The sequence below is a fragment of the Marmota flaviventris genome, chromosome 2 (assembly GCF_047511675.1).
Source record: "Marmota flaviventris isolate mMarFla1 chromosome 2, mMarFla1.hap1, whole genome shotgun sequence".
Classification (NCBI taxonomy): domain Eukaryota; kingdom Metazoa; phylum Chordata; class Mammalia; order Rodentia; family Sciuridae; genus Marmota; species Marmota flaviventris.
Window position 1 is genome coordinate 122,248,796 of NC_092499.1, and position 23,250 is coordinate 122,272,045.

Here is a 23,250-nt window from a genome sequence, read left to right on the forward strand (position 1 = left end):
TCTCTGAAATTTGAAAACCATTAGTCCAAACTAATCAGGATGGTTTTATTCTTTCCACCATCCACTGGTTTAGGGGTGGGCACTAGGAAAATTAAAGAGGCAGTGTTCTTGGTGGAGTGGGACTTCTAAAGATTTCCTCATCTCCTAAGGAGACACTCAGAAACGAGCGTTATCTAACCCAATACCAAGTAAGGCGTGACTGCAAGTCCAGACATGACATTCAATCCAAAGATGAAACTGGCACAGAAAAATCTCAAGCAGAGTATTGCCCAGATAAACTGAGCCTACAGTTGTCCTACCTCTGAACGTCTTATGAGATAACCTGACAACTGTATAAAAGGAGGCCATAGGTATATAAAAGGAGGAACAGATTATTTAAACTAGGGAAATTAAAGACAGCCATGAAGAAAATGACAGCTGAGTGTGGATAAGGGAAAAGATTGAGGGAAAGCTGAGGATACCAGGCATGTACACAGTTTCTAAGTTCTCTAGCTTTCTAGTTTTAAAGTCAATCTGCCTCTCTTCCTCTCAAGCCTCCCCACATCCCATCCCTCTTTAAATACCCTATTCCAGAAATTCAATAGAGGCTACCTGAAGCATACCTAAAGCACTATATCTCTTATGAGGGAAAGGTGACAAAGTAATTTTTGAATGGTTCTTTATTCATAAACTTGATGCAAGTTTACAAAATTTACTGTACATTGCCAAATAAATCTGCAATGAAAAATAAAATCCAAAAAACAAAGCATGCCAAATGTGCAGCTGTCAATCTGCTAGCCATCAGGATATTAAAGAATTCAATAATGTATTCAAGATTTAGCCTTAGGCTTAAGGAACTTTAATGCTTTAAAGAATTCTGCCTTGTCATTTGTTATCTGAGCAGCTGGCAATCAGAGCTTTATATAAATTTAAAGTGAGCAAGAATGCCAGAACATCTTTATCTACTGTCCTAACCAAAATAAAATCAAAAGAAACACAATAATGCATAAGTGCCAAATCTCTCAGATACGGTTTACAAAGTTAAAAACAATCTTAAAGCAAATACATAAGAAATGTGTTTCAACTTTGTAACTGGTTTGTGCAGAAAAATGTGCTTCTGGGTTTCTTTTAAAAGTGCTTAATAACTAGAATTTATTTTTAAATCAAACTTGGGTTTATTAAAAAAAAAAAAAAAAAAAATCTCTCACCACCCAAACAGGACTGATTCATGTAAGGCAGTAAAATGGAGAGTACATTGATTTGAGTCAGGTTGTACAAAAGAATTACGAGTTCCTATTAGTCTTTTGGTTGTAAAAGCCATTGTCATGACAACAAAGAGTCTCCAAATCAGGTATCTTTTTGTACTTAACTATATAGCTTTTTGCTCAAGGAAGTCTGTTTTCATGCCAATCACTTTATAAGTTTATTAGTTTACAAATCATTGCAACATCCCGTTAATAAAATGGAAAGGTAAAATGACTTAGTATTTTAAATAACTTCAAGCTCTATATTGTGGCTCTTTTTTGTAAGAAATATTGAACCAAAAGAAACCGATTCAGCTCAGCAAGACTCTGCTGCCCCAGTGGAAATTACTACTCAACAAACCTTAAGTGGCATTGCCTTAATTTGCTTTGCCTAAAACGTACAATTCAAGTAAGAGCATATCTTCAGGAAACAGTTCATATCTTCACACAGCCATAAAAAAGTTTAACAATTTAATGAGTAAATTTCCTGTCATTACGTTGGCAATATCATAAAATGGTTTTAGACCTTAAAAGGCCGTGGTTTAGAAGCCTTAAAATTTTCTAAACCAATTGAACATTGATTAAACTTCTAATGGCTCTAAATGGAACAGTATATTGCAAATCCTCAAAACCCATGGACTCAATATAGGAAAGCTACTGCCAAGTCGCAACCACAGTAACCTGATGCTGACTTGCCTGCTTAAAAGATTTCACTTTTCAAGAAAAAGAGATAAGGAGTGGCCAGTAAGTGTATTTATCAGGAAAATACAGTAAAGGCCCCACTGCTCAGTCCAAGATAACTGAAGTGAGCAAAATGAAAAGGCTGTAACTTATACTCGATGTCAGTTGACAGATTATCCACTAAAATATCTATTAGCTAACATCTTCGGTACTGCTGTTATAGGGGCACTCAAAGCTTGTATCTGCATGTTGGAAAGATTCTCTTTAAAGCGACATTGGTCCAAACATATGAGAGTCAACATATTTAGCCATCTTCCTTTGGAGGAGTGTACCAGCCTGAAATAGAATGGAAAAAAAAGTTAAAACACTTTAATCCTTAAGCCAACTAGGAGAGCTGGCATTTAAGGTTAGGCAGAGTCTCTACTTCAAAAATTTGGTGTTTAAACCTACTGTAAAAATTACACTGAATTAACACAGCATTTTGTATTCACAACATCAAGTTATTTTCTATGCATAAATTGTACTTGAGTTTACAGCATAAGATCTCTGTTATTAATGGTATCCCTAGCTAAAGACAACAGTGTGTAATAGTAGATCGCATGTTAGGTTTACTTTCAAATACAAAGGTGAAATGAAAACCTAACTGATATTACTATCCAAAAGCAAATTTCAAATAAGAGGAAATTGAAAATCATCAGTGTAATGATACTATTTTACAAATGAAGAAGCCTCAAAGAAGATGCAGTAACCAAGTGAATAGTAACAGAACCAAAACAGAATTCATCTCTATGTCCTGCATTACATGGTAACTATGTTAATACATGTATTCTTGAAAAATACTAAAAGTGCAGGTAAGCATTCTCACCATAAAAATTATAGGTAATGTGTTAATTAGCCAGATTTAGTTATTCAATGTGTGTATGTATATATATATACATATTTATGTCAAAACACATACAAAATAAATAATTGTATCTGTCAACTTAAATAAATGAAAAATATGTACATATTTAGAAACAAAACTAGAATCCATCTCTCCTAATTCTGAATCTCTTGCTCTTTCATCATAGCTAAGTTTACATACACACACACACAGCAAGTTCTGTAAATGTATTTAAATGCCACTTATAATGTTTAAGATAAAATGAAAGATAAGAAAAAATGTGATCATTCCCAGGCTCCACAAAAATCTAAGCTCCCTATAGAAAGGCAAATTAGACCAAGTACTATTTGGTATAAAACTGTCATTGAAACAACCAAGATTTGTGGGGCAGCTACATGATTCTGAAGTAGTAGTGGTTTTGGATCTACTCATTGCGGGGCACTAGAAATGATCATTAGGAAAACCTGGTCTTGTCCTGAAGGTCATCATCATCTTACTCATAAGCTTGAAAATTATTTTGAATATTACTTCCAGAAGCAAGCAATCACTAAAAAAGTGACAAGTTTGTCATTAAAATAAAAGTGAGTGTAAAACACAAATCCTTACAAACTACCCTATCTCTAGCAAAGTAAAGAATATTTACTACAAACTCTCCTCTTTAAGGAAAACTACTTCCTGTTATTTATTTGGCACAAAAGGGTCACCGTGCAGTGTGTCACTACTATGACGAGTGTGTTTATTAGCACTTGCTTACAAAGTATTATACATGCACACTACTCTTCCTTCACAAGGGTGGCAAGACATACATGCCAAATTTAAAAGATTGGTAATTGAGGCTTACTCAGGGTCACCAGTGCCTACTGGGTGACAAAAAATGGTACTTGAAAATAGGTCTTCCAATTAATTCATTGTTTTTTTCCTCTCATTGTTAAGAGACAAAATCCTCAAAATACGTGCCTTGTGAATACAAGCAAAATTTAAAGGCCATTAAAGTTAATGAAAGATATTTTAAGAAAGATATTGCTCAGAAGTATATGCTGAAATTAGAATTGTTCTTACTTGAATAGAAAATTGTATAAAACTGTCAAAAGCACTAGTACTCTGAAGATGTTTCAGAAAGAGCTGATTATGATCCTTATTGCATTTACCCAATTATAACAAGAACTGTGCCTATAAGGAGTTGCCTTTAACTCACTCTCTATTCTAAAGAATACATTTCAAGTGAGTGCTATGATTCGCTCATTAATCTACTTGAAAAGATACTGAAAGAACCAGAGTGTTAAAAGATTCATTCAAAGATTCTGGATGCAGCACAAGTTAAATTTTTTCACTGTGCTAACTGTACTTGATAAAAAAAATTAAACAGAATATCAATACATTTTTTACAAAACTTCATAAATGACAATAAATACTTATTGAATTAAACTTACCATTTTTCTCATGTATCTGTACAATGGAATTATAGGACTGTTGGGCTCTTGCTAGATTATACTGATTCTGAAAGAGAGTTACACATTTTAAATCAAAACTGTAACTAGGTGAAAATTGTTACAGTAAATGTATGGATGCATCATGGCTGTGCTTAATATAGGAAACAATAATATTTCTATTTCTGAAACAATTTTAACTTAATGTCACATCTCATTTCATTTTTCTCTACAATTTTTAATAACAACAAAACCAAAATTGTATGCCAATAAAAGCCTCAAGGCTTCAGGGTTCATTTTTATAAGTCTTCCTACCATTGATCAAATACAGAGCTTTCTAGTGTCCCCCAAATGAGTATTGTTTAACTTGATCCATTAGAACGGAGGGGGACAAGTTAAACAATACTCATTTGGACATGAATAAAAACCATGCTCTCTTCCTCATTAACATATCCAAAAAGACAAAACTACAAAATATTACTTTCAAAGAAGAAAATCAAAACAAGCTTCAAGTACTATACATGTGATTGATATTTTTAAATTAAAAATCTAAAAAATGCCCATAGTTGGCACCAAACTATTACTAAGGGAGTCCTCTTTTGACAAAAATATATAATCTTCTTTAAGGAGCCAAGTAAGTATATGATAGGTTTTTGTCCCCAGGAGTACAACTGACATACATCTTAATTTCAAACTATATATCATGTGCATTCTCCATAGTGGTATATACCTATCTAATATATTATGTCATAGAATTTTTTCTGAGTAATAAATTTGCTTAGAAGAATGGAAAAAAAAAGTGCAAGGACATTCCAAGGGAAAACTTTTTCTTCTTTGCTACTTCCAACCACCCAGTTCCCTTCTCCATCCAAGTTAACAACTAATATCCTTGAGGATTTTACAAGAATATGCACAAGTAGTCGGTTGTTGTAAGAGCAACGTATACACAGATGTGCAAAGTACTGGTAAAATGGCTAATGTAGATCTGAGTCAAAAGACATTATGTGCCTTCATAATTTTGAAGTGCCCACTCCAAGACTGCCCCAAGCCATCTATGAATGCCTCCATACAACCTCATTAATAGTACTTCACCAAATCTTTGCTATTTCTGACAATCGGGGAAGCAGAATTCAGTTGTGTTTTGTTTTTTCCAATATTTTTTCATTGTCAATGATATTTATTTTTATATATGCGGTGCTGAGAATCAAACCTAGTTCCTCACATGTGCTAGGCCCTAAGGGCTGTTGTACCACTGAACCACAACCCCAGCCCTCAGTTGTGGTTTTTGATTTGCATTTCTATTACTAGGTGAGGTTGAGTGTGTTTTCATATGTTCAAACTGTAAATAGACTCATTATATCCTTTTCCCGTTTTTTTTTTTTTTAAACAGGGTAGTAATTTTCAATTTCTAAATAGTAAAGCCCTGTCATAAGGCATGTCATCTAAAAACTAAAATATATAAAGTAAGCAGTAGTGTCATCTCAAAAATAATTTAAAAAGTGTTTTTATTCACCCAGTCTATATTTTCACAAAAAGGACAAAAATAAAAGATACTCAAGGCAAAACTGTACTGCTACCTGTCCCAACTCCTGCTACCTCTCCTACACAGATCTGCTGAGTTCTCAGCTCCATCCTCTGACCCTATCCTCTATCAAGCCTGTTGAAGGGAAACTTCAGTTTTTCAGTACTTATACTTACATCATTTTAGTAACATTTTCAGAGGGCAAATTCATTCATTTAGAACAACAGCTGACAGTATCTTTTTTTTTTTTAATATTTTGAAGTAAGAGTTAAATGGCAAATAGAAATTCAAAGACCACAAAACAATTTAAAGTCCCTCTCATCTCTAACTTATCCCGACCAATATTTTTTAAAATTCTTATCAGAAACAATTAGCACTTGTTACATACTCTTCCAAAGATACTCTATGCTTACACAAGCACATCTATATGTTCTTGCCTGTTTCTCTTATGTGCCCATGCTCTGTCTTTCCCTCCCCCCCCTCTCTCTCTCACACACACACACACAAATAGCATTTTTAACACCATTTAGCTTACTATTTTTAATTTTTTTTTTAGTTGTGGATGGACACAATACCTTTATTATATACTTATTTTAATGTGGTGCTGAGGATTGAACCCAGTGACTCACTTGTGACAGGCAAGCACTATACCACTGAGCCACAACCCCAGCCCCTAGTAGTGTCTTACTTTGATACCTCTTCCCCCCCAGGTTTATTATCCCAGGTATCATCATCATCGTTGTTGTTGTTATTTTGTGTGTGTGTGTGGTACTGGGAATCAAACTCAGAACCTCATGCATGCCAGGCAAGTGTTCTGTCACTTAGCTGCTCCAACAGCCCTACCACAGGTTTTTTGTTTGTTTTTGTTTAATTTTGAGACAGTATCTTGCTAAGTTGCTGCAGCTAGTCTCAAAATTGCAATCTTCTAGCCTTATCTTCCTGAGTTGCTATGATTGCAGGTATACTCCACTGAGTGCAGCTTCACAGGCTTTTATTTAGTTTCAGGTTTTGGGTTTTTTTTATAGTATTTCAAAGTTAACATTTAGACCATTCCCTGCAGACTTTTTAGAACTGAGGAAGAAGGTGAAACTCATTATGCAAAGTTTCCAACTTCTTAACTGACAAATATTTCTTAATAAGAAAAAATGAACAGTGATTTTTTCATAGCAATTCACTAAACAAATTCAACTTCTAAGACATACACAGTTAATGCATGTCACAACACTTCAGTCAACCAACAATGGAAGCCGGCATGTAGAATGATGGTCCCAAAAGATTATATCACCTAGTGACATCATAGCCATCTTAGTTTATGCTATAAACACACTCTATGATGTTCACATAACAAAACTGCCTAACTACACATTCCTCACAAAGCACAATTGTCTTTAAGCAATATCACTGTACTTTATTGATTGATTCGAAGAGATCTTCAACATACAATAAAGATAGAATTTTAAAACTGGAGGAGACTTTACCTATCCAATTGTATTCCAGATACAGATCAGAGGCCCAGAAGAAAGTCTGCATAGTGAGGTACTGGCAAAATCTTTCAATTACTAAATAAGATCATTAGTTTGAGCCCTTCAAATTTTCTCTTTTAAAAAGAAAATGAGCTAGAATTTTTTTTAAATGAATCCAATTTAACATTATGTTCTACATATAAATAGATGCCAGGAAGAAAATATTGAAAAGACCAGAAACACTATTAACTTTTTGGCATATTTCTAATAGTCAAGTTACAAGTGACATTTTTAGTTTTTTATACTTTTATCTACTTTACAAACTCTACATTTAGGAAGAATATATTTCATCATTAAAAAAAAAAAAATTTAACCTGTAATCCCAGCTAATGTGCAGCCTGAGGCAAGAGTATCTTAAGTGCCAGGCCAGACTGGGCAGCAAAGCAAGACCCAACCTTCAAGTAAACAAAATATATCACATTTTAGTACATACATAGTCATTTGAGTGCCACATTTAAGCCTTAAAACAGTATGTATGTGTGTGTGTGTATATATATATATATATATATATATATACACACACACACACACACACACACATATACACACACTATTAGGTTAGATGTAATTAACTAAACACTAGAAAATTGTTCAACTTCTGGATTTTATATAAAATATTTTGTTCCAGTGTAAAGAAACACCTGCTAAAAAATAAATCATTGTTTAAAATGACCTTTTCAACATTTTGCTTTTTCTGTGAATTAAGATTCTAGTGGGGGCTGGAGTTGTAGCTCAGTGGTGGAGCACTTGCCTTGCATGTGTTAAGGCTCTGGGTTCAATCCTCAGCACCACATAAAAAATAAAACAAAGGTATTTTTGTCCATCTACAACTAAAAAAGAAAAAATTTTTAAAAAAGACTCTAGTAGACTCACGATTAAGGTGCAATATGGTTACAAGTATATAATGCAACATTTGCAAAGAACACTGAGGGAAAACATTCAAATAATAAAAAATTAAATCAAGATTATTTCCATCACACATATATTTTTCAAAAACACACTACCCTCAGTGTATATCCTTAGCTCATTTACATATTACTGATAACTACAATTCTACCTGGAAAGATGTTTCTGATAAAGTGTGGAATTCAATAACAGCAAAGACTACAGTCACTCTCTAGTTCCAATGTTTGTTCTGGCACTATGACATTAGGTAAGTTACCTAACTTCTGTGTCTTTCAGTTTCCTCATCTGGGGCAATAACATACCTTTTTAGGTTATTAAGGGAGTTCAAAGAGTTAACATAAATTTAGATTGGAGTCTAGCACATTAAAGTTGACTAAGAATTAACTCTTAAAGTGTGATCTCAGTGTGAAGAAACCACAAAGTACTTTTAAATTTTTACTTATTAGGATATACATACCAAAAATAATAAGTTTAAAACTCTAGGTATGTTTGCCTATGTGACTATTAAAAAGACTAAAAGAACAGATATTAAATAATTATCAATGAATATCTTAATTTTCTTACACTTCTTTTCTACAGTTCACTTTTATTAACAAAACAAATCAAATGACAATGAAATAAATTGTCTCAAAAAGAATGAAAGCAAGACAGGAAGAAGCTTCATAAGGTAACATAAGATGAATCTTACACTTTATGTGAAATTTTTAATAAAGTACCTTATTTGCTCCAAACTGCACTCTGGCCTTGCCTTTGACTAAGGTGGCATTTATTTGCATGATGACTGATTCTATTGAATAGGCACTGCTCCAGCCCTACAGGAAAAAGAAAACATGTCTCTCAAACAAAGCCACGCAGTATTCCCTAACAAAATGGCATATAAAAACTCAACAATAGCAAATCAGCATTAGAAAGAAACTGGGCCAGATGCAATGAAGTATGCCTGTAATCCCAGCAGCTTAGGAGGCTGAGGCAGGAGAATCATGAGTTCAAAGCCAGCCTCAGCAACGGGGAGGCACTAAGTAACTCAGTGAGACCCTGTCTCTAAATACAAAAAAGTGGTGGGGATGTGGCTCAATGATTGAGTGCCCCCGAGTTCAATCCCCAGTAACCCCCATCAAAAAAGAAGTTGGTATTAAAGGGTATCCCTTTTAAGAGTAAGAGTTGGTAAGAGCTGGACCACTTTCAGAACCTTACAGATAACAAAAGAATCCTACATTCTAAGTGTGCACATAAGCAAATTATAAACTTAAATGAATAGCATTCTCAATGCTTATTCTAGCATGGATTCAGCACAAAGTACAATGTCATTTTCCTGGTTTACTTCAAATAACTTTTTCATTATTAAAAAGTAGGTGCCATTAAAACAAAAAAAATTTTTAAAGTAGATGCTGTTCAGCAATTCACAATAGCTAACCTATGGAACTAGCCTCAGTGCCCTTTGACAAATGAATGGATAAAGAAAATGTGATATACATACACAACAGAATATTATTCAACTATAAAGAAGAAATTATGAAATTATGGCATTTGCTGCTAAATGGATAGAATTGGAGACTATCATGCTAGATGAAATAAGCCAATCCCCCAAAACCAAAGGCCAAATGTTCTCTCTGATATGCAGGTACTACATGCAATAAGGAAGGGTGGGGCAAGTAACAGAAGTTTACTGGATTAGACAAAGAGGAATAAAGGGAAGGGAGGGGAGATGGGAATAAGAAAGGCAGTAGAATGAATCAGACATAACTTTCCTATATTCATATATCAATACACAACCAGTGTAATTCCACATCATGTACAATCACAAGAATGGGAGGTTATACTCCATGTATATATGTCAAAATACATCCTACTGTCATGTATAACTAAAAAGAAACAACAAAATTTTTTAAAAAGTAGATGCTATTACATAAGAACTTTCTCCTTAATATCTAATCTACATAATCAAAACACTATTGAGGCTGAAAATTGAGGACCATAAAAAAAAAAGATCACCTGTTTTGTGAGAAGTTCCATACATAATGCTCCTCCACCCAAGACGTACCTTAAAAAACAAAAAAGAATGCCAATTTCTCTAGATCTCAACATTTCTTCTTAATCCATTTTTAAGTACCATTACTAAGAAAATACACACAGAGTAGAAGATAAATACAAAAATGAAAACAGTTGTTAGGGATATAGGACTATGGGTAATTTGAAAAATTAATGTCATTGCTCTAATACTATCAATTTTAAAAAATAATGACTCTTAACAGAATATATTCAGATTTCTAAGATTTAACTAAGAACTTAACCTTCAGCACTCCAGGGAATGGGAGCAGAAGACTGTTTCCTTAACTAGCATTCAAGTGGTTCTCTACATCTCAAACTTTATCTACACCATGTTTCACACCCAAGAGTTTTGACTCTGACAAAAGCACTGACTTTTCTCTATCCATAATAATGAACAGCTTCATGGTACTTAATGGAGTAAATTATTTTTATCCATTGTATTGTGAAACTTCAAATGGTTCTGACCATGGAATCTCTCTCTAGGACTCCTCAATTTATTTCTAGGTCTGAAACTATTCTCTAAAACCAAAGAATTTGTGGAAATATCTCTTTAGCAAATCATTGTTTAGATCAAGATTCTTCAACCTTTTTATCCTTTCTCGAATTAACTTCATTCCTCCTTTTAAATTTCAAAATACATTAAATATCAAACCTAAGGACAAAAAGTTAAGGGAATGGCAAGTTTTTAAGATTACCACAGTTTTTCTTCTAAACAAGCAAAAGCCACCAACTAGGTCTTTGTGAACACTGCATCAACTACAAACCATTCAGTCCTTTACTGAAGCTTTGGCTGTGGTTCCTTCCCAGAGCCACACTTGCCCCAATTTGCCAAAGACTATTCTAGCCAACAAATCTATCCCAGCTAACCATACATTCTTGTGCTAACCAAACCAAATGACTTTGCAGAGAATCTAAAAACATCTATGTAGACCACTCACTTGAACAATAGTTGTTGCAGCTTGATAAAGTGGCACACTGTAATTTCCACAAGCTTGGGAGGCTGAGGCAGGAGAATTGAGAAGTTCAAAGCCAGCCTCAGCAAAAGTGAGGCACTAAGCAACTCAATGAGACCCTGTCTCTAAATAAAATACAAAAAGAAGCTGGGGATGTAGCTAAGTCGCCCTGAGTTAAATCCCCAGGACCCCCCCAAAAATAAAATAGTTGTTATAGTGAAAGTATTTAATAAGAAGATGAGGACGGTAAGTACTCTTAACTATCCCATCCTGAAGTAGCAGGAGATTCTCCTAAACAGAACTGAGAACTTTCAGAGTAGAAGTTTAATGGAAGAGAAGGAAAACCTAAAAGAAAAACATTAAAAAATTGTGTGGAGAATCACAGGATTTAAAAAAAAAAAAAAAAGTACATACTTTTGTATTCCTGAAACACAAGAGTCTAATTCTTTTAGAATGCCTTGGACTAAAGATAATGTAACAAACACTTGTATTTAATAAAAACTGAGTTGACAGAATTAGAAAAATCTAGGTTCTCTTTTAAATTTTGGTTTTCCCATGATTTCTCAAAGTCTAGCAATCTGTGATTTAACATCATATTTGATCTATATATTTTCAAAATGCTCAAGGAACAGGAGGAATTGCTTTAGACAAGAAGGTATTCAGTAGATATTAAAATACTCATTATCTAACCACTAACTTTTCTTTTAGCACCAGACTCTTCCGCTGAAGGGTGCAGAGTCATATTAGGTGGGAAGATAGGAAGTGTTTTCATATGTAGTTCAAAAGAAAGTATATTTCTACAAATACATAACAGTTATACTAATGACTGTCATTAAACATAAGACACAAGTAGTTCCAGTTCCTCCACAAAAAGTGAGATAATATAGTCATTTCCTATACCCTTCTCTTCCTGGCAATCACTAATCTACTTTCTGTTGCTACAGATTGCCTATCGTGGCTATTTCATATAAATAGAATCATATGCACCATTAATAGCATTAATACCTAAAAGAAGTGATCATTTCTATATTGAATTACATTCATTTTATCAATATATGTTCCGAACTCTTATTGCTCTTTGCCTCCAAACAAAGGGTTCCTGCTTAATATTAAGACAGTTAAAGGACACAAGGAAAAAAATTAATCCAAGAGTCATCTAAGGATAATATATCACATACATGAGCAGAGTAGGAGTCTCAACTTTTTATTTATTTATTTTTTTTTGATAAGTTAAAAATTCTTTAATTTTTTATTCCTGGTACCACTACCACAATTTACAGGGCAATATACCTGAGTAATGAAAAGAAAAAGAAAAAACTACAAAAGATAAAAGACCTCAGGAATGTACATCTAATTGACCCTACATTGCATTAATCAATAGCTGCACTTTTTGCAAACTGTGGCTATGACAGTCCTGAACAAGAAGGGGTTCCTGTATAAGCTCACTAACTTTTCTGACTATGGATCATCGTTCCTTCTGTGGCAGATTTTTACAGTTCCTCTAATGTGTTTGGGACAACTGCAGCTTTCCTGACAACTCGTTGCTTTCTCTCCTGCTAAGAACTGTAGCCCTTTTCTGCTGTTTTTAAAACCTTCTGCTACCATATCCACCACTTCCACCACCAGATCCATAACCACCACCATAGGGACTGCCAGAGCTTCTTCCACCAAAACTGCCCCCCTTCATGGGTCCATAATTTGATTGCTATTGACCACTGTAATTTCCAAAATCATTATAGTTACCACCACCAAAATTTCCTCCTTCATTGTAATCATCATATCCTCCTCCACCACCATATCTACCACCTTGGTTTCCATATCCTGGTCCACCACCACCATAACCTCCTCTACTACTATAACCAGGACTGCCATCATAGTTGCCACCATCACCTCCCCCGTAACTACCTCTGCTGCCACCACCTCCATCACCATAGCCTCCTCTTCCACCAAAGTTTCCACCATGGCCAAAGTTACCTCCACCACCTCCAAAGTTTCCTCCACGACCCATAAAGTTGCCAGATCCACCTCCGTGACCTCTTTGTGATCCAGTAAACTGCATCTCTTGTTTAGAAAGGGCCTTTTTCACTTCACAATTATGCCCATTAATAGTGTGGTATTTCTGAACAACAATTTTGTCAACTATATCATGATCATCAAAAGTTACAAAAGCAAATCCTCTCTTTTTCCCACTCTGCCTGTATTCCATGACGTCTGTTTTTTTTTTTTTCCTGGTACCACTACCACAATCTTGACATACTTTTCAAAGTAATCTCTCAAATTATATTCTTCTGTATCTTCTTTAATACCACAAACAAAAATTTTCTTCACTGGTAGATGGGCACCAGGCTTTACAGAATCCTCTCTAGAAACAACTCTCTTTGGTTCCACTACACACCCATCAACCTTGTGAGCACACATTGCTGCATCCACCTCTTCAACACAAGTCACAAAACCAAAGCCCCTGGAACTTTTTGTTTGGGGGTCTCTCATTACCACACAATCTGTGAGTGTGTCCCATTTCTCAAACTGTTCTCTTAAACTATCATCTGTAGTTTCAAAGCTCAGACCACCAATAAACAGCTTCCTCAATTGCTCTGGTTCCTTTGGATCATGGGAGATACGGCAAAGGATTAGGCTACAGGTTATCAGGTAAGTAAACTCCTACAAAGCAATAGTATTTGTGTTGCAGAAATCAGAATGGGCTCAGCACATCCATATACACTGAATAAAGCCATACTTTTGTTTACTTGAGCTTTAGACAGAAACCATGCCCAGTAACTATTCTGTAGTATCAATACCACAGTCAACACATATTCTGAGTATACTGAGAAATAATTTTCACATGATTTGATTCCCTGCAAAATAGAAATAAGTGTATAAATACTGGATAAATTAGGAGCAGACCATTTCTGAGAAAGGTATGAAGTCTATTTCAGTAGTCATCCATATTTTTTACCTTAATGTTAAACTATTACTATCTCAATCACAGAAATGATTGACTTAAGGACTGGATAATTTTAGAATTTATCACTGCAAAATGTATTATCTCACAAAGTGAAATTAAATGTCCATCTGAAAATGATCAAAATTAGTTTAGCAGCTCCTACTTTGGGGTTCTGTAGGACACTTCATAAGTAACCTAGCTACAAATTCTTACGTTTTCCCCTCTCTCCATAAGACTATCTATGAAAAAGCGCAATATAAACTTCAATAAAACTCTGACAATAACCATCTGATTCTACTAAACTGCAGCTATTTCCTCTAGAAGGAACAGCCAGCCACCCAGCTTCACAGGCCCATGAAATGTCTTGTGATTACTCCTACAAGTACCATTTAGGAGTGATCATCAGCATGTAGGAATCACTCTCCAATCATAACTCACATCCTCAATCACAATTTATATTTGTAAAAAACTTGTTTTATAGTAAATATATAAAAATAGGAACCATTAAAAACTCTACCTATAAACAACTTAACAATTTATACTACTGGTTCTGAATGTGGGCTCCAAATCAGCAATATCAACTTCCTAGAAATGTAAATTCTCAGGTCCCACCCCAGACCTGCTGTATCAAACCATGCAGTAGAAGCCTAGCAATCAAGGTCCCTAGAATTTAATTAGTTCTCCAAATGATTGTGATACACACTATCAAAAACAAGTAATCACTTAAACTTACCCTCCTGAGAGGACAGGTAATACCACTCGAACAAATGGAGGATCAAAGGGAAAGTTATCCTAAAGAGCAAATTAGCAAGTTTAATTAATTTCAAGAACATCTTTAATATTATACACTTAGAAGATTTAAAAATAATCTATAAAGAATGTACACATTTGGTGTCTGATATGAGGATTTCAATAGTAAAATCAGTACCAAGAAATAAGATGAAACAAAAACCAAAGCAAATAAGAATGAAGTTAAGATCAGGACCAAAATAGTGTTTTGGTAAATATCTACTTACAATAGACCTCTGTAAATAAAGAATCATTCCAATAACTGACTAATAACTAGAAAGGGTAGACAAAATGTGACAATTACAGGGCTAAATGTTAAAGAAAAAGCAAATTGGGGGGGAGGCAACTATTTTTGCCTTAGTTTCCCCACACAAACACACACACACACACACACACACACACACACACACACACACAAACTACAGGAGAGAAAGATAAGAGGTTCACAAACTGGGTAGCCCTCACAGATTCAGGGATAGGGAGATCAAAGTCTGAGCTCAGAATCCCCCAAGGAGAGGCACTGATAAGGCTTCTACTCTTGAGTTTGGGATCCTAAAGGACAAACTGCCCTGGACAGGAATCAAGTCCAACTTTAAATCATCTCAATCCCCAATTATTCTGGCTTGCTTCAGTCCAAGTCCCTGACAGGGGAAAATGTAAATCCTCTCACGAGAAAAACACTGCCCAAGGTTTAAAATCAGCTCCAATTTTTTTTTCATATGTAACAAATATCACTGAAAATAACTAATCTTGCAGGTATGTTAGCATATGCCTATAATCCCAGGGTTTCCAGAGGCTGAGAGGCAGGAGGATCACAAGTTTAAAGCCAGCCTCAGTAACTTAGTGAAGCTCTAAGCAACTAAGAGAGACCTTGTCTCAAGATAAAAAGGGTTGGGAATGTGGCTCAGTGGTTGAACACCCCAGGTTCAATCCCTGGTACCAAAAACAAATACATAAATAAAAATTAACTAGTCATATAGGATTTAAAGATAACAGTATCAGAAAACAAGAAAAGTAAACAAACACAAAACCACAAGAGAGTTAAGAGTTAGCAGACATGCTTTCAAATAACTGTTGAATATTTTCAAGAAAAGACAAGATTGAAAACCTTGGCAGAGAACTGCAAATTATAAATTTGAATCATGGAAATTCTGAAAATTAGAGATACAATAACTACAATTAGTAACTTAATGGATGAGTTTAAGTAAGTACAGAAGAGATTCCATGATCAAAAAATAGGTCAGAAATAGCTAAAATGAAGTTGAAACAAAAAGGTAGAAAAATAAGAAGACAATATAATGAAAAGGTTTATCACATATATTGAGTCCTAGGAGAAGGGAGAATGGAACAGAGAACTAGGTGAGAATTTTCTAAAACCAAAGGCTTCACAAGATTTAACCACTGTAAGTACTTCAAGAGAAAGAATAGTTTACATATAATAAAATGGTATCTTCGAGGTACCAAAATAAAGAATTGCCAACCTAGAAATCTAAACCTAATGAAGACTCTTCAAAATGAAATAAAAATACTTATTTTCCCATCCACAGACCCACAATGAAAGAAATACTAAAGGATATATTCAGGTAGGAGAAAATATGCCAGATGAGAATCTGGGAGAAGAACGAATTTGAAAGTAGCAAATATGCAGACAGATTCTCCTGAATATTAGTTATTTTAAAAATGTAGGGGGCTGGGACTGTAGCTCAGTGGTAGGGAGCTTGCTTGGCATGTGTGAGGCACTGGGTTCAATCCTCAGCACCACATAAAAATAAATAAAATAAAGCTCCACTGACAACCAAAAAAAAAAAAATTTTTTTTAAGTGTAGGATTTTAGATAAATATAGAACTAAAATGCATGACAATAACAGAATGTTAGGCAGGGAGTACGTGAACTCACAGTGCTCCAAGGTTGTTCTACTGACAAGGAAGAAATACAAATTAACAAATTTATATCAGACAAGGCAAGGATATGTACTGTAATTTTAGGGTAAGAAGGAAGAGTAAGAGCTGGAGTTGTGGCTCAGTAGTAGCGCACTTGCCTGGCATGTAAGAGGCACTGAGTTTGATTCTCAGCACCACATATAAATAAATGAATAAAATAAAGATCCATCAACAACTAGGAAAAAAAAAAAGAAGGAAGAGTAAAAGAACTTAACTACCAAGTAGGAGTAATGGGAAACTGGAATTTAAAAGAGAAAGAGAGAGAAAAACATGAAGCATGAAATACAAATAAAAAATAATCATCCATAAAATGATAAATTTAAACCCAAATATCAGCAGTAACACTAAATGTCAAGGACTGCTAGGCACAGTAGCACATGCCTGCAATCCCAGTGACTTGGAAGGCTGAGGCAGGAGGATTCCAAGTTTAAGGCCAGCTTTAGCAATTTAGCAAGACCTTGGCCCAAAAATTGATGGTTAGAGCAACCCTGGGTTCAATGCTCAATACTGAAACAAAGAAAAAAGTCAAAGAATATCATACTTGATAAAAATATAGATGGCCTCGAAAGATGAGGAAAAAGAAAACTTGGCAACTTCTCAGGCTAACAAGCACACAATTGGAAACTACTTCCAGAATAAGAGCTTTTCTCCTCCATGAACTGAAGCAAAGACAGCAGAGTGCTAGAGGTCAGTTCCTTGATGGCGAAAAGACCAAGGCTGCCCCTCACTCCCTTAGAGCAGTCAGACAGGGAGATGGCACACTGCCTTAATGAAGACATGACAGGAAGTCTATGAGAAATCATCTCCAATGCCTACATTAAAACAAAACGGAATTAAAGGAAACTAATGCATTTTTTAAAAACCAATTTGAGGACAAGAGATCCAAACAAACATTTTTCTCATGTAGTTATTTCCAAGAAATAAAACCCACACAAATTTATTTAACTGAGAGGAAGCAGCAGCATAATTTCAGTAACTTACTTTACCTCACACCTTCTGCCTACTCTCAAGTAAGACTGATTCTGAGGAACATAAGAATTATGAAAATTCAATCCTGCTAACAGAAGAAGGTAAAGCACACTTCTGATGGCTAAACTGATAATCTTGAAATTTCTATTGCAAGTTGGAAAGAAAATCTACCTACAAGATACTACCTTAATAAAAGTTATTATAATCTACTTTCAAATAAGGGCTCAACATTTACTCATTTTTAACAGCATAATGAAAGGCATGGATGCAAAGCATGGTAAAGTGGAACCTCATTTAAACTTCTATTTTTCTAGATCTTTAAATATGTGATCCCATTCTTTTGAGAACTATCTTCACTTTAAATAGTTCTTCAGAATCATTTTTCTGCATCAAAACCTGGGGACTCTGCTCCAAAAATGCTGTACCCTGGAACTTAACTAATCAAGATTTTTCAGAAATAAAATGGAGTTCAGTAAATAAAAAAATTTGAGGGTGACTGTTAAATAGAAGCTTGAGTTATCTTAGAACACTAAGTCAGAAACAGACTCTCAGGCTTGCAAGTTATCTGATTTCCAATATAACATTTTGGCCTTGTAAGCTATTCTTAAGGATGAATAACATTCTATTTTTGAAAGATTACAACCTCAGATGGTTCTAAATAGTTACAAATCACTGCCTTATGAGAGTTGAAAATTGCCTCTTTATAATTTGACATATTAGTTCTAGTTTTATATCCTGTGTACATCAAAACAAATAAAACTAATGCTTCCAAATATACAGTCATACAAATAGCTGAAGACAAGTTATCATGAACTCTAATGTTCTACTATCCAATTCTACAAATTTAATAATCTTAGGACATGGAATAGAATCTTTTTTCCAATCCTGGCTACTATTCTCTAAATGAACCAAAATTTGTCTGTCTAAACCATTCTTTACTAACTCAGTGCAATGATTCAAATGTGACCTGAAAAAAATCACTTCCTTAAAAGCAGTGTTCAGTCAAGCACTATGGTGCACACCTATAGTGCCAGGCTCAGGCAGAATGATGGCAAGTTTGAGGCCAACCTCTGTACTAACAAGACCTTGTTTTAAAATAAAAAATAAAAAGGGCTGCAGATATAGCTCAGTGGTAGAGTGCCCTGGGTTCAATCTCCAGTACTAAATGGGGAGGAAAAAAAAAAAAAAAAAAAAAAACTCGTGGAACAGATTTACAAAGTTGCTGACCAGGTACCATTCCCATTCTTATGTTATACTTCATGTTCTATTTTTCTTATTATCCATGACTCTCAAGTTGTGTCTATGGATATCCAAGACCATAAATATATTTAATTCTGGCTCCTTCCTGTGAGTCTTTCTTTCTGAGTCATACCTGCTATCCTCCAAAGTCTGTGAATCCCGATACTAATAACTTGGCAATTCAGTTTAAGGTCCTCTTCATAAGGTCAGTTAGCTCAGGACAATCACATTCTTCCCAGGTCTCTTAAGAAACACTCCAACCCTAGAAAAGGCCCTTCTTTCTGCTGTCAGGAGACATGGTCCAGTAACACAAATCCAATAGAATTTCAGCCATTTACCTCCCAGATCGTCCCCTCCCTGAAGTTCTACCTAGGGCAGGAAAAAATAATGAAAACACTACCTGCAGTCACAAATCCTCCTGACCAAGATTTCATATTCCTCTTAAAAGACCTCCCATACCTGTATTCCCAGCTACTCAGGATGCTAAGGCAAGAGGATCACAAATTCAAGGTCAGCTTGGGCAATTTAGTGAAACCCTGTCTCAAAATAAAATAAAAAGGACTGGGAATATAGCTTATTGGAAGAGTGCTTGCCTGGCATGCAGGGGGTGCTCTGGGTTCAAATCTTCAGCAGCACAATCAATAAAATAAAAATAGCTTCCAAGGAGGAAGTGAAAGGGAGGGGCACAAAGTAGGTAGCTTCAAGGTACTGATAAGTTTCTATTTCTTAAGCTTGGTGTTGGGCATCTGAGTATATGATTTAACAATGATTTTCTCAGGACAAAATATTTTGCAAGAGGTTCTTTTTTGTTTGCTTGTTTTGTTTTGTTTTTGTTTTTTTGTTTTGTTTTAAATACCTTCCTGGTTTTCAGTAGTTTTGTTTGCTGGTTTGTTTTGCTTAGGTATTTAATTCACTGCCACATATAAATTCAGTAAAAGTGAAGATTATTAACTTCAGTAAATACATGCCAAACTCACATTCTAGGAAACAACCCTAGGTAATAACTGAAATAATTTCTGCATTAACAAAACTGAGAAAAAAATACTAAAAGTTTAGGCTATTTCAAGAAGTACAGTCATAAGATATCCCAAATCAGAATATACACAAACGAAACCAAAGTAAGCAGCTTTCAAAAAATTATTGCCATTCTTTCTGTAAGTATTCTTTTCAAGTCTTTGTTTTCTTCTTTCAAAACACCTGATATCCATCTACTTTCACCTACTCCTACTACCACCTATGCCAGGCTGTCAGCATTTCTTGTCAAGATTAAATTATAAAACCCAATTTATCCTCCAGAAATGTACTCTAGCCCAAACTCAGCTATGCCACTGAAGGCACAATGACTATTTAATAAAAAAGAAAAATCCTCAAAGATCAACTATGCCTTTTTGTAAAAACCTCTAATGGCTCTTTACTACATAAAGGTGAGAGCCCAGACTTTTCACCATAACCTCCAAAAATGGCCTACAGCCTTCATCACAATGATTTTCCCCCAGAAAGACTATAGGCTCTTGAAGATTAGGGATATTTTAGATGATGCCAGATCTAAAGCCCTCCATCACCTAATGCATAAAAGCTACCTAACTGAAATGAGGGAAAAAAAATATCTGGTAGGCATTGTTGAGTAAATTTTTCCTCACAATTTAAAAGAGCCAATCAAAAAGAAGTTACATATAATTCAAATGTAACTACTTAGGGATAATTCCTAGTGTTTTTAATCAAAAGATTCAATATATTTTTAAAATTTTAAGCCACTACATTTTATCAAAACATTTTAATATAGATTCCATTGCTATTCTTTTTAAATATTTGTAGCATCTTAAGAATAACTACTAAATATAATAAATTCAGAAAAGTGTATAAAATATAGAGGTACACCTTAACAGGCTATTGTAAGGCATGTGCCCACATAACCAACACCCTGCTCAAGAAAGACTACAGTCAGTATCCAAGGAGCACACAAATGCCCTTTTAGCTCTCAACTCCTACATGGACTCCTTATCCTAACCTGTATGGTAATCACATCTTTGCTCTTGATAAGTTTTACTGGCCCAGGTATGAATCCATGTCAGCATTTCTTAGCCTTCTTTTAATTTTTATCACCCTCAGAAATCCTTTTAGAAAAATTTTTCCTAATTTCAACCCACCCAACCCCTCTATATTTTGACACCACAGAACTGCATATTTGTTTGTTCTGTGGCCCTCTGGGGAGCCATGGACCATATAATGGATTTTTTTTCACACCAAGGATCAATTTTCACCTCACTGGGGTGATAGTGCCTCCACTGAGAATGCCCAACACAATGCTAGTTTTATTTATTTTTGAACTCTACTTAAATGGAACCGTTTAAAACAGGTTAGAGATCTGCTTTCTCTTGCTCAACACTGTATTTAAAATTCACCCATCTTGTCGCATATAGCTGTGTTACTTCTTATGAATACCATAATTCTCCATTTAATTGAAATCTGGGTTATTTACTGTTTGGGCCTATTATAAACAATGCTGCTTTCAACATTCTTATGTACGTCTCCTGACACGCCCAAGTACTCATTTCTTGTGAAGTATATGCTTAGACAATTCCTGAACTAGAGGGTACAAATGTCTTCTATACCAAATAGTTTTCCAAAGCAGTTATACAAATATACACTCCCATTTGAAACCTATGAAGTCCCATCACTATATTCTTACCTTAAAAGAGAAGTTAAGCAAAATATATTCTATGCCTTCTTTTTCTTTTAAGATCTGAAGATCACTGTGCAACGGACTATCAGGGTCAACCCTAAGAATAACAAAACAAGAGCCAATTCAAACAGAAAATTAGAGAATTTTTCTTACTAAACTCAAATATGAACCAGTCCAAGAGCCAAAGCATAGCTTCAGAGTAAGTTTCACACAAAGAAATTCTAATGCTACTCTAGAGCCCCAGGAAAAATAGGCCAATATGGTCTGTAGTTCCTTGAGAATAAATGCCAAAAATAAATAGTAGTACTCTTAGTTTTTTTTTTTTTTTTAGTTGTAGTTGGGCACAATACCTTTATTTATTTATTTACTTGTTATGTGGTGCTAAGGATCGAACCCAGGGCCTCACACATGCTAGGCGAGTGCTCTACCATTAAGCCACAACCCCAGCTCCTCTAAATGTATCCTAATAAGGGAATTCAAAGTTAATAGTCATATGTACATAATTTTCTCAAGAACTCAAAAACATTTTAACAAGCCTTCCTAAAATTACATTATTAGCCAAGGGGTTCAGGAGAGAAATCTATCACTGACAAAACCATGAAAAGTCAATCACTGTAATAAAAATCTAAATTTGTCTCCTGGCATGCCCAAGTACTCATTTCTTGTGAAGTATATGCTTCCTGAACTAGAGGGTACAAATATCTCCTATACCAAATAGTTTTCCAAAGCAGTTATACAAATATACACAAGTCATATATTTAATAGTCATATAAATATACCCAAATCCCCTATTTCAAACATAAATGGGTTATATTATAGCCTCATCAGGTTATTTTTTTTTTAAGCTATCCTTAATGTGGCCTCATATTTATGTAATTTTTGTAGCAGAACACACTTTAAAAATTTTTTTTATACCTTTTAGTTATTTTTATGTGGTGCTGAGGATTAAACCCAGTGTCTCTCACATGCTATGCAAGCACTCTACCACTCAGCTATAACCCCAGCCCTCATTAGGTTACTGAATACACTTTTGTTTTTAAGTTGCCATTGTCACAAAGTCCGTGAACCACTATTTCACAGTTGGTACCTCTTTCTCAGACATTTACTAAGCCTTAGTAACCACTCAATTTAACAACCTTATTTCCATAGAAATAAGGTCTAAAGTTCTAAATAAAAGCTGTATTATAAAGGTGTCAAAACAGAAGCAAAAAACCCACTTTATTGTGATAGTCTGACATTGCAAAGAGTGGTTTAGCACCAAAAAGCCACTTACTTCTGCAGTTTAACATGCCAGTCATATAAACTGTCATTTATGAGTTCCACTGAATAAATCCCTGAAAAGATAAAAGGCATGCTGGTTATTCTTCATTTGATTGCATAACTATTACTCTGGTGTAAGCATAAATACTAAATAGTCAACAAATCTATAAATTTTGCTATTAAAAAATGAAACACCTCCACTATACTGTAAATATTTGACCACTGGGACTAAGTCTCTTATACCTTTAACAGATAATT

The 23,250-nt window shown here is 34.8% G+C and overlaps 1 protein-coding gene and 1 pseudogene across 3 annotated transcripts in view; both read right to left on the minus strand.

Moving 5' to 3' along the window:
• Positions 1–641: 641 nt before the first annotated feature.
• Positions 642–23,250, minus strand: part of Ube2q2 (ubiquitin conjugating enzyme E2 Q2) — a 57,370-nt gene continuing 34,761 nt past the window's right edge. For 2 of the 3 annotated variants that reach the window (XM_027924295.3, XM_027924284.3), the window contains 7 exons: positions 23,006–23,066; positions 21,739–21,829; positions 14,845–14,903; positions 10,158–10,206; positions 8,882–8,977; positions 4,218–4,284; positions 642–2,240 (listed from right to left, as the gene is read on the minus strand). In XM_027924295.3, coding sequence (XP_027780096.1) covers positions 2,209–2,240; positions 4,218–4,284; positions 8,882–8,977; positions 10,158–10,206; positions 14,845–14,903; positions 21,739–21,829; positions 23,006–23,066 — 455 coding nt within the window. In that variant the 3' untranslated portion in view covers positions 642–2,208. Of the gene's footprint in view, positions 2,241–4,217; positions 4,285–8,881; positions 8,978–10,157; positions 10,207–14,844; positions 14,904–19,182; positions 19,419–21,738; positions 21,830–23,005; positions 23,067–23,250 lie in introns of those variants that run through there. The other variant, XR_011706704.1, reaches the window with a different exon arrangement.
• On the minus strand, positions 12,428–14,342 carry LOC114081650 (heterogeneous nuclear ribonucleoprotein A3 pseudogene; annotated as a pseudogene).